This window comes from Sorex fumeus, unplaced genomic scaffold, assembly GCF_029834395.1.
Source record: "Sorex fumeus unplaced genomic scaffold, SorFum_2.1 ptg000006l, whole genome shotgun sequence".
Taxonomy (NCBI): Eukaryota; Metazoa; Chordata; class Mammalia; order Eulipotyphla; family Soricidae; genus Sorex; species Sorex fumeus.
The window spans coordinates 49,931,858-49,944,694 of record NW_026606063.1 but is presented as its reverse complement, the minus strand read 5'-3'; the positions used below and the strand labels follow the sequence as shown (position 1 = coordinate 49,944,694).

At 39.1% G+C, this 12,837-nt stretch overlaps 1 protein-coding gene across 1 annotated transcript in view; it reads right to left on the bottom strand.

Annotated features, from left to right (window-relative positions):
- Positions 1–8,721: 8,721 nt before the first annotated feature.
- Positions 8,722–12,837, bottom strand: part of PUS10 (pseudouridine synthase 10) — a 77,788-nt gene continuing 73,672 nt past the window's right edge. The window contains exons 17-18 of the mRNA XM_056122897.1: positions 12,073–12,172; positions 8,722–8,921 (exon numbers count right to left, since the gene is read on the bottom strand). Coding sequence (XP_055978872.1) covers positions 8,883–8,921; positions 12,073–12,172 — 139 coding nt within the window. The 3' untranslated portion in view covers positions 8,722–8,882. The remainder of the gene's footprint in view (positions 8,922–12,072; positions 12,173–12,837) is intronic.

Below are 12,837 nucleotides of genomic sequence, written 5' to 3'. Positions count from 1 at the left end.
TGAAAACGGTATCTGTGGAAGAGCAAAGACTTGAGTGGCTATTGCCGAGATCTAGAAGATAATTAACCTATTCTTTCTAGTACCATTTTCTATTCTATCAAAAGTATAGACAGTCAATAATGTCCAGTCTAAAATTCTGACTGAATTTCTTTGGCAAAGTTCATTATGAATTGGAAGTAGTTTGATTATCTTTCTATTAGCATAGCTAGTAAAGTTGCCCCAGAGATTTCTGATGTTTGGGCTAGAGAGATAGTATAGCAGATAGGTTCTTGCTTTGCACCTGGCCAACCTGTTTGGTCCTCAGCTTGATAGCTAGACCCAAGTACTGCTAGGAGTGATCCCTTAAGCATAGAGCCAGGACTAAGCCTTGAGCACAGCCAGGTGTGAACAAAAAGAAAGAAAGAAAGAAATTTCTGTTTTGTTTTCAGAGGTTGAATATGAAAAGCTCAAAATTAGAATGCACATAATAGAATTTTTTTGTGCTATTTAATATAAGCTAAGGAGTAGGTAGCTAGTCAGATAAATGTGTGAGTCATCTGTACTCATTCTTATGGCATTGTTTGTCTAGTATTTAGCTTAATATCTTAACAAATACAGTTTAGCAGTTTGGTTGAAACCTAACATTAGTGGATAAAACTGAATCTCAAAAGCAATCAGTCTTTTTTAATGCATACAAAGGCTCAGGCCCTGCTATTCTCACTGATAAAAAAAATGTGCAGATAAATTTTAAACAGTTTTTCTGAACATTTTTCTATCCTAAATGTGGTGTTAGGAAAAAAAATACCACCAAGATAAGTAATTAAGAGGCAGAATTTATTATATTCTAATAATATTACTTCCAAAACTTCATTTGACTATTGAATTTTCAAAAAAACCAGTATTTTTGTGTATGAATAATAATCCTAAATTAATACAAAAGGTTGGTGCTTACAGAACTTCAGATACACAGGTGAATATTTTTTTTACAGCACATGAATCTTGTTTTTCTTCTTAAACTTTATTGTCTCATCAACTATTGCAGCTTTGCATAAAAGGTAGTAAAAAATACATAGCTGAAGTATTTGGGAATCCATTTGTGAGATTCAGTCCAGACAACTTCACTGGTGGTGCACTTGGTTGTTCTGGATAATTAGCTGAATGTCAGTCTGGTGCACAGTTCAGTTAATTTTTAGACATGATGGAAAGGAAAACAATGTTCATTCTTAAAGCACAGTGCAGAATGGATGTATCCTAGGGAGATGACTTCTGTTTTAAAGGAATAAATTTAAAATTAATGTAGACTTTGATGAATCCAGATCCCTGAAGAATGGAACTATTCTATATTTTGACTATTCTGAGTATTTTTATATGTTTCATAATGACATGAATTTTGAGGCCCAGAAGAAAGAGTTTTAAAAGTTCTCAGGTACTGTTCAATTATTTAATGTCAAATGTGGTATCATGATGAAGTCATTTTTAAAATGTCAAAATGTCTTTTATTGTACAGAATATTTTGTTACTTTTGTGATATCTTTATAAAGACTTTTGCTTGATAATACAATAAATAATAGTTTAAAACGATATAGTCCCTAAAATTTTTTTTCCTATTTAAATACTGAGATTATTTTGGGGGGGTGGGGTTTGAGCCACACCTGGCAGTGCTCAGGGCTTACTCCTGGTTCTGAGCTAAGGGATCACTCCTGGTAGGGAATGAGTGACTACATGTGGTGCTGGGGATTGAACCTAGGTTAGCTACATGTAAGGCAAGCACTCTACCCACTGCAATATCACTTCCAGCCCCAATATACAGAGATTTTCAAAGAACATTTTGCAAGATATTTATACCCTCCCATAGAGAGAAACATAGTTTTGGTTACTTAGAAACAGTAGGTGTTTTATGGAGTACTTGAATATGCTCGCATATGTAACTCTTTCCAACTGGGAACTCTTTGGTACTATTGCGGCAACATGGGAAGATGCCATTGTTGACAACATTGATGAGGAATACGATCGACTGGTTCAGCACCTCCATGAATGTGCGAGGAACGCCAAGAGAGAGATAGCCACAAAAAAACGCCTGTCTTCGAAAACTCTTGAGCTAATTCGCCAGCGTGGTTTGGCGCATGTCTCAGGCAACCGCAAGCTAACGTCTGAGCTCGCAAAGCAGTGCAGAGATGCGATCAAGGAAGACCTCAAAGAGAGAAGAGCAGAAGTTCTGGTAGATGCGGCAGAAGCCAGGAAAAGTATTCGTAATGCCCGCCTGTCCTTCGCCAACTACAAGACCAAGATGACTGCACTCCGACGTCCTGATGGATCCATCACATCCTCCAGAATGGCAATGGAGAAGATTATCCATGACTTCTACTCAAATCTCTTCGATAGCCATGTCCACTTGCCGACATACCAAATTCCACAGGATGGATATGTCGTTCCCAACGTTCTTCCTTCCGAAATCCGACATGCCATTTCGTCGGTAAAGAAACAAACAGCACCCGGCCCAGACAAGGTCAGACCTGAACACCTGAAGAACCTGCCGTCAGTACTCATCAATACACTGGCTCGGCTCTTCACTCGCTACCTGTCTGAATGCAAGGTTCCGTCCCAATGGAAAACCAGCAGGACTGTAATATTGTTCAAGAAGGGAGACATCCATGACATTGGCAACTATCGCCCGATCTGCCTAGTGTCTGTCATCTACAAGTTGTTCACTCGAGTCATCCTAAATAGGATTGGCAGAACACTAGATGAAGGACAACCATGCGAGCAAGCTGGGTTCCGCAAAGGATTCAGCACCATCGACCACATCCACACGATAACCAAGCTCATTGAGGTTTCTCGCGAGTTCAAGATGCCGCTCTGTTTAACGTTCATTGATTTAAAGAAGGCCTTTGATTCTGTTGAGATGGAAGCGGTCATTGAAGGCCTAGCCAATCAGGGCATTCAAGCCCAATACATCAGGATCCTCCGTGAGCTGTATTGCGGATTCACTACCAGGATCTCACCATTCTACAAAGAAGTGATCGTTGATGTCAAGAGAGGGGTGCGGCAGGGTGATACCATTTCACCGAAACTCTTCAGTGCCACCCTCGAGAACATCATGCGATGACTGGAATGGGAAGGAATGGGAGTGAAGATAGATAGTCGGCAACTATACCACCTCCGCTTTGCTGATGACATTGTTTTAATAACACCAAACATCAGCCAAGCGGCACAAATGCTGGCCGACTTTGACCGTGAGTGTGGAAAGGTAGGACTACAGCTGAATCTTACGAAGACAATGTTTATGAGAAACAGCCTTGTTCCTGATGCTCCATTCGCTCTCAATGGAACGACCATCTCCGAATGCAACAGCTATGTGTACCTAGGTCGAGAGGTCAACATGACAAATGACCTGGCACCCGAGCTGCGCAGGAGGAAGAGAGCAGCTTGGAACGCCTTCAAGAACGTCGAAGAAATAGCTAAGAGGACGAAGAACCTCCAGTTCCGGGCACATCTCTTTGATTCCACTGTTCTTCCTGCATTAACATATGCCTCAGAGACCTGGGCCCTACGCAAACAAGATGAGAACGCTATTCAGGTCTCCCAAAGAAGAATAGAAAGAGCTATGCTTGGAATATCACATTTCACTCAAATGAGAGAAAGAATCCGGAGTTCTGACATCCGTCAAAGATCAAGGATCAGGGACGCTGTCTCATTTGCCAAGGTGTCGAAAATCAGAAGGGCTAGTCACGTAATGAGATTTAAAGACGACCGTTGGACTAGAGCTGTTACTGACTGGATTCCACGGGATGTCAAAAGACCGCGTAGCCGCCCACCTACCAGATGGTCAGACTTCTTCGTCAAGATCATGAACGATCGGTTTGAGGCCCTTCATGTTCCCGGAGCGAAGAGATGCCATTGGGCTACACTAGCACGCGACAGGGACAAATGGAGACGTTACTGGCGCCCGCTCGAGAAAATCGACGACTAACGGGAAGTTAAGTGATTAAGTCATGTAACTCTTTGACAGTTCTGTAAAGTACTAATTCTGTAGGGCAAGACACTTACAAAATGCTTTAAACATTTAAAATTTTTACTGACTTTCTGCCTGCCCTTCCGCCTTTCTGAGTGTAAGATGGGCCAATTGCTTCGTGTGAGTTTGGCATAGATACCTAGTACCACACCTAGTACCACAGTGAGCAAAGTGGGTGGTAGCCAAGAATGAGGGTATGGTGTGGAGACTGGAAGTGTGTGAATGCAGTAGGGAGATGGGGAGTTTGAATGCTCTGACATGTGGGTGCTGTGGTAGGAGCTTGGTTACTTATAAGAAACTGATGTATCAATATATTAAAGCTGGCAAGGATATGGCTCAGGGTAGAGCACATGCGTGTTGTGTTTGTGGGGCCCTGCATGTGATTCCCATCACCAGCAACAATACCACAACAAAGAGCCGATGGGAGTCAGTTCTGTCAGAGAAAGAAATTACAAGTATGAAAAGGGAGAAAGAAAATAAGCCTGGAATTGAAAGCAGTAGCATGAATTTATAACATTTCATATATTAGATATTTGCCTAGGTGTATATGTGCATATTCATGCATGTGACATAAAAGGGTTTGGGTGAAGCAGCAGCCATGAACACGCCTTCACACCCACTGCACAGGTACTGGTTACTAATATTAATTTTCACTAACGGGAGGGATGGATATTCGATCATCGTATTACTAAAACTCAAACATGAAAGTTTTATAACTGCAGCTCATGGTGATTCTTTAAATAAAAAGAAAACATTAATTTCCACTAACCAGGAGCAATTTTTATTAAAACTAGTCCTTTCCAGGACTGATGCAGATAAAATATAAGATATGCCGAAAGTGTCTTTCTGCATTAGAGTAAGGCTGTGCTCTAAGAATGATGGGTGCCTGTCAAAGGGACACAGAACCCAGTTAGAAGAGGCATGCGCCAGCCAAATCAACACTTGGAAATCAAAATAAATGCTAGGAACAAAGAATAAAATAGGAAATCCAAGGAAAGTGAGGATAGCTCAGTGACAGAGGAACAGTCTCTCAGGTTCTCCCACACCGCCCACATGTTAAGTGCAATCCTGGCAGCTCTAGTTTTTGGGATGCATAGGCCACATACACACAAAAGTGCATTCTCTAACACAACAAAACTGCAATGCTCAGTGAGCACAACAGTATGAGGATCCCAGCCAAGTACATGACCCCTGGTGAGCACCACAGCCAAGTGTGTGTAGAACCCATCCCCCCAATGCCGCTGTCATTATGAAAGCAAAGGGAAGGGAAAAGGTGTTTCTAGTTCACAAGAAGGTGGAGTTTCTTTCAGTTTGAAATGTCAATGAATAAATTAAATGGCACGATGGCATTGTCAGTTTTTGATAATCATTGTAGTAATGACGCTGGTGAAAATCTTCAGTGAGGGCTGGAGAGATACAGAGGTGAAGGCTTTGCATGTTGACCCAGGTTCAATCCTCTGCACCACACATGGCCCCCCAGAACCAACAGGAATAAGCCCTCAGCACCACCAGGTGTGGCCCTTCTCCCCTTGAGGGGAAAGAAATCTTCAATGAATGCTAAAATTGGTGAGGAAAAGTTTGATGGTATTCCTACAAGATTAAAGGGGAAAAAGAATAACTATACAAGGGAAGAAGTTTGGCAGACACAATCATCAATTGGCTAAAGTTTTCACTAGTAACCTACACAAATAAAAATTGTGATACATTGCAAGAAGATACTATTTCTGACATTACTGTAGAAATACACAACCTGGATCTAATAAGAAAAGGTTAAAGCACTGAAAGTCAAGGAAAGACCATTTATTTCAGATTGAGACTAAAGAGATACAATTAAATGAAAAATGAGATCCTTTAACTAGAAAGAATCTTTGTTACCAACTAAACTGGTGAAACACAGGGTCTGTGGATTAGATACTGGTAGACAGTGTTAATTTCCTGGTTTTGTTATACTATTGTGAAATAGAACACCCTTTTCTAGAAATCCATACTAATGTATTCAGAATGATGAGACATGACTGTCTCAACAGTTGAGGGAACAAAAGGTTCTATTTACTTTCCTCCTTTCTTTCTTCCTATTATTTTTTTCTTTACATCTTTCCAGAAAATATGAAATTATTTCAAAATAAATTTCAATGTCTATATAAAATGCATTTCCATAATAAGAATACCATTTAAAACTTTATTCAGAAAAGCTTTCATCAAAGTATAAGTGTTATTAAAAAGGTATTTAATCAGATATCAGAGATCACAATTTGAAAATAATTCTATATAACCAAAAATGAAACTATATATGTGACCCTTGTTATAGTACTGTTCTCAGTTCTGCATAAAACTACATAAAGACCTTTCTTTCTTTTGAAAATCCATATCCTAATCATCTGAATGTTTGAATTAAGTATTTACAAGCTGCTTGAAATCTTGCACAATCTCAGAAATAGAGATACAGGTCTTGAAGTGTAAGTATGCCAAAGTCTTACATTTTGCACATTCATTGAATTCGAAGCTGAGCCAAAAGGAAACATGCAAAAAAGTGATTTCCAGATTAGCTCAGCAGGGTGGGGCCCATGCTTTGCACAAGTGAGGCCAGATTTCATCCTCAACACCACGTGGTCCCTCTAAATACAGAGGGGTGTGGTCCTCGTGGTTATTGTGGTCTTGATGGCCCTAAGCACCACCAAACTAAGTCCTTCAGTGCAGCGATGAGTATTGCCAGGAGAAGCCTCACAGCCTCTGACCACTGCTGGGGAGAGCTTTATTTTTTTTCTACAAAAGACTATATCCAAGATTATGTAAGTGTCTTTTGTAGCATAATATCCCCCAAATCTGAGAAATAATCACACAAGTCCTTATCTTTTAATCAAAAGATTTCTATTGTTTCTCATTTTCTGGTATTCAAAATAGTGAAACAATGATTTACTATTATTCATATATATATATATATATATATATATATATATATATATATACACAATGAAATTCTACGCCATTTTCCTGATTGCTAAACTGAGTAATTTATCTTAGTATCTATGAACTGTGTTGGCTGGAGCGGTAGCACAGCGGGTATGGCGTTTGCCTTGCTTGTGGTCGACCAGGATTCAATTCCTCCCTCCCTCTCAGAGAGCCCGGCAAGCTACTGAGAGTATCCCACCCACATGGCAAAGCCTGGCAAGCTACCCGTGGCTTATTCAATATGCCAAACACAGTAACAAGTCTCACAATGAGATGTTACTGGTGCCCGCTCAAGCAAATCTATGAACAACAGGAGGGCAATGCTATCTATGAACTGTGTTACTATAGAGATAGGAAAGTTGAGTCATCTAATTCTATCCAAATCACATGTGTTCTAAAGCTCAAACAGCTGAATCAAGGTGATGGAAACTATACTTAAATCTGAAAATTTTATGAGATTTCTAATACTTTTAATGATAATGACATACTGTCCTGTTCTGTTTCCTTTCTTTCTGTGCTGGGGATCAAACTCGGGGCCTCACACATGCCAACCATGACTCCACCACATGCCACTCGCTGGTTCCTGTTTTCTTTAGGCTTAGATTATTCAATGCTTTCCTTATTCACTGTACAAATGATTACTCAATTAACACATGGTAATCATATTAGATCATATGAAATACAGAAGGGTAAATTTTCAGTAAGTTCCTTGATTTGGTATTTAATTTTCAAAATCAATTCTCATGATTGTCCACATTTAAATGACACCCTTAGCTATCTCCTTCACACAGCAGCTGCTCTAATAATCATCTTGAGTAGAAAGAAACTTCAGATCTCATCCTAGCTGTGGAAATAACTAGCAATGTGAGATCAATAATTTAACTTCTTTGGTTTTCATATTTATAAAATGGAAGCAATAATATCCTGTTTACCAGATAGAGAGGTTAAAAAACAGACAGTAGATCAAAGCACACTGGAATAACATCAGTTTACCTTTAACAATCTCAATTGTTCAAAATTTCCCCTGGGATGAGGTTATTGAAGGCACTTGTGTTTTGTTGTTTAAAACATTAATGAATATTTTTTTAACTGGTATTCCTAAAGTTTCATTTTTTCCCTCCCTAGAAACTACTGACAATTTGGATTGTCAAAATAGTAACCTGAAGTGATTACTATTTGTGACAGATAAAAACTATTTCTCTGGGGCTGGAGCGATAGCACAGTGGGGAGGGCATTTGCCTTGCACGTGGCCAACTTGGGTTCAATTCTCAGCATCCCATATAGTCCCGGGAGCACCACCAGGAGTAATTCCTGAGTGCATGAGCCAGGAGTAACCCCTGTGCATCGCTGGATGTGATCCAAAAAGCAAAAAAAAAAAAAATTATTTCTCTTGGCAATACCTTGGCTTGAAGCTTACTGGGAAAATATAAATGATGACACAGATTTGCATTTGATGTCATCTGACATAATAGCATGCTGTGCTACATAAATCTAGACATACTCTTTGTCAAAATTATTTTTAAAATTTAGAAAATGATTGTAAACATGGTCTGTCTTGTATAAATATTGCTGAAATTACAGGTTTTCATCACTTCTTGGCCTTTGGCTAAGATCAAGTAATGAAATCACAGCTTTTCAGAAAATATATCCTGTTTTGTATACCTCTTTAAATGAAAGAATAAGAAAAAAATTAGTTTTATAGTTGGGATTATGAGAGTTGGGAGAGGGAATAAGAAAAATCATAACATTCTTAGAACAGTACAACGAAATATACACATATGTAGATCCTGAGATGTTATAACAAATTAAAAAAATATACAGATCAACATGATCCAGATAGTTTCCAAGACACTGTGAATGATGGACAAACAGCCATTTTATAGTCCATACTCAATGGATGTCCACAGAGTTCCAGAAAAGACTTCATTTTCATGCCTGAAAGCTAGTCATCCAGAGCCGGGGGCCAGTCAACATCTACAGACTAGAAGGAAGAAAACCAGTCAGTAAAATATACTACTTTTCTAGTAAACATTTGCTGGTAATGCTACATAATTTTAATCATATCAATATAACAAAGAAACTGCATTTGAAGGAAGGAGCTATTGAAAACCATAAACTTAATACCATAAACTTAAAATCCATTCTAGAACTTGTTCCTTAAATTCAGTAAACCTTTGGTTTCTCAACTGGTTTTTAGTTGTGCCTTTTAATTGATAAGAGACAAAACAGAATATATTTGAGATTTCAAAAATATTATCTATTGGAGCAACCCGTACAATCCCCTAAGCACTGCCAGAAGTGACTCCTGAGTGCAGAGGAATAGTCTTAAGAAGTAGCCATCTTCTTTGAGGACAGTCACACATGCTACGGGAAAAGGCAGCTCAGATAGGGAAGGGAGCACCAAATAAAGGGTGTTGGGAGGTTCCTCTCAGGATGGGAAATTCGTGATGAGAGTAGACTATAGTCCGAACAAGATTACCACTCAATGTCTCTTTTGCAAACCACAGCACTCAAAAGGAGAGAGATAACAAAAGGGAATGCCCTCCACAGTGGTAGGGTGGGATGGGGGAAGGGGGGTGGGAGGGATACTGAGACTGTGGTGGTGGAGAATGGGCACTGGTGGAGGGATGAGTATTAGATCACTGTATAACTGAAACCCAAGCACAAAAATTTGTAAGTCTACAACTGTACCTCATGGTGTTTCACTAATAAAAATTTAAGGAAAAAAAAAGAAATAATCCAATTTCTCAGATTTGCAAAATGTTCTTTCCCATCCTGTGCAGTTAAATAAAATTTTGACAGTGAAAAAGAAAAAAAAAAAAAAAGAAGAAGTAGCCATCTTCTATGGCCTGGAGCTGTACTTTGCTTAAACTACCCTAGAGGGCATAATTTAGGAGAAAGTTATTGTTTTTTAATTCACTGTGCCTATATTGGTTTTTGAGACTTAGACTTTTGTAAAAATGATTTTTAAGCTTGAGCCAGAGAGCAAGTACAGAGATTAAGGAACTTGCCTTGCATGCAGCCAACCCTACTTTCATCACTAGTACCGCATATGGTCCCTGGAGCACCACCAGCACTTGCTCCTAAGAACAGAGCTAGGCGTAGCCCCCAGCACTGCTGGGTGTGCCCCATGCCCCTCCAAAAAGTTTTCTATGTATACCAACTAATTATTTTATTTTTAATTTTTTAAAAATTTAGTGGTATAGCTGTCTATTCAAACCACAGACGCAACAACAATGGAAACACAAGATAAAAGTGACAACCACCAAACTACAGTGTGACTGGCAAGGTGGCAGGCTGCGGTGGCGAGGTGAATGTGGGAGGGAACATGGGAATAAAACATTTTAAAAAAATTTTTAACAAACTATCTTTATTGAGATACCAGGATTTACAACACTGTTAATTAAACTCTTCGTATGCATATATCATTCCAACACCATATCTATCACCAAAGAATCTGCTTCCCTTTACCTGTGTCACAATGACCCTCGCCCACCCACCCAACCATATGTAAGCTCAGCTCTATGAACAAATTCTCCAGTTCCAATGACTTTCACCATTTGTTGTTCCCTTACTATGTTTCCTTAAAAAAAAAGAAAAAAATTTTTACATTAATCTGTGTCACTTCACATACCATATTTTGAAAAAGCAGTATTAGAAAAACCTAAAAAATGTTTTTGTGTTATCTACAAGAACACAGTTACATACTTATTTTATTGGGCCTATTATATGTTATATGTCTCAAGTCTGAAAATCAAAAATTGCAGGGCTGGAGCAATAGCACAGCGGGTAGGGCATTTGCCTTGCATGCGGCCAACCCAGGTTCAGTTCCCAGCATCCCATATGGTCCCCTGAGCACTACCAGGAGTAAGCCCTGTGTATCGCTGGGTGTGACCCAAAAAGCAAAAAAAAAAAAAAAAATTGTTATATGCCCTGATATAGATCAGGACAGGGAAGTAGGCATGGTTGCAGTGTTTAAAAATCTCCATCTGGATTCCAGTGGACAGGTGGGTGAGACACTGCTCTGTAACTTTTTCCACTCCTACCATGTTTTATGAATCTGGGTCAATGGACGAATTTTCCTGTAACAAAGGTCGTCATCCTCAAAATGACCATCTCTCAGTGAGGCCAGCCTCAAAGATGCCCCCATAGACATACACAGGAGCTGCGTAAACTTTCATCTGAAAGCACTCAGCTGTTTTAATAATAACTTTCCTGCTTCTTTTTTGTAACTAATATTATTCCAAACAGCAAAATGTTAGATTTTCCCACTTTTTTTTTAAATTATGGGATAGAAAGGGTTGAAAGAGAAGAGTATGGGGGTCCTTAAGGGAGGACAGATGTTGGTGATGGGTGTGGTGTTGGAATTATGTGCATGAGAAACCATAATTAACAGTATTGGAAATCACAGAATCTCAAATAAAAAATAATTATCATCAAAAAAATGTTAAATAATAAAAATTAAATCAAGGAGTGGATGGGTCCAGGGAGGAACTCTTTGTAATCAGATCAAGGAGATAATACTACTTTAATACTTAGTATCTATTATTACCTTTTGATGTCTAAATGAGAAAAATATATATGGGTCATTGTCTGAAAGATCCAGTCTAACCATTATTCTCATGAAGATTTTCCTTGTTTCCATTTGGACAATAATAACATAGAATTTAGATCACATCATAGAGATCCATAATAGAGAAGTTTTTTATTAATGACCATTGGTTTATCCCATTTTATACCTGTGTCCTAAATACAGACTTCTGAATAAGCTGCCTTAAATTCTTCATAAAATAAAACAGACACAAACTCTCTAGAGTCCAAAGAAAAACACAAGAAGTGTGTTTAACTTCATTTTTTTGCTTGGCTTCTGGATTATGAGCTCATGCCATATGTAAAGTACATTTAATATCTTAGCTATACATTTGCAAGGATCATAATGAGACCAGATTTTAAATAAATAAATAAAAATTCTGAAGAAAATCCATTTCTACAATACAAAACTACTATGGATTTTGACCACTTTCAAACATGTGTTAACGAGAGCACTATTATTTAGAGTAAAGCCAAATGACAACCCAACGAAAAGCTGAATTTAATATGCAAATAGGCACTGTCACAGTAATATGCTTTACCTCAACATCTAGCTCAAGTATATCTGCGGTCACCTTCATCAGTGAGCCAATGTTCGGCTTCGTTCTCCCAAAGTCTCCATGCACAAATTCTTTAATGTAGCTGAGATTTGTTTAAGGAAAAAATGAAGAGAGGCCTGTGGTATGAGCTTTTTTGATGAGACTTTATAGCTGAGAAGAAAATGACAGACAAAAGCAAAAACAGTTTTTTAAGAAGTTATTTCTGGGGCTGGAGTGATAGGACCGTGGGGAGATCCCTGCCTTGCAGACAGCTGACCTTGTTCAATCCTGACCATATGGTTCCTAAGCACCTTCAGGAGTAATTCCTGAGGGCAGGGCCAGAAGTTACCCCTGAGCATTGCCAGATGTGGTCCTAAAACATCAAAATAAAAAGTTATTTCTGGGCCTGGAGCAATAGTACAGTGGAGAGGGCAGTTTTTGTTTTGCACACAGCCAAACTGATCCCCAGCACCCCATGTTACCCTGAGCCTCACCAGAACTGATCCTAAAGTGCTGATCAAGGAGTGAGCCCTGAGCACTGCCCGCATGGCCCAAACAAACAACAAACAGCAGCAACAACAAAATGTTATTTCTGAGTCGTTCTATGTGTGGAAAATTGGCTCTTTTATCTTTCGGGCAGCCAACACAAACAACTGGAGCCTACGTTTAGGCCAACCTTAGCCAGAGCCACAGCTGTCCTCTTTAGATCACCTCTCCATGCCAGAATTGGGGCGTGATTTTTACTCCACACCCACACCCCCAAACCCT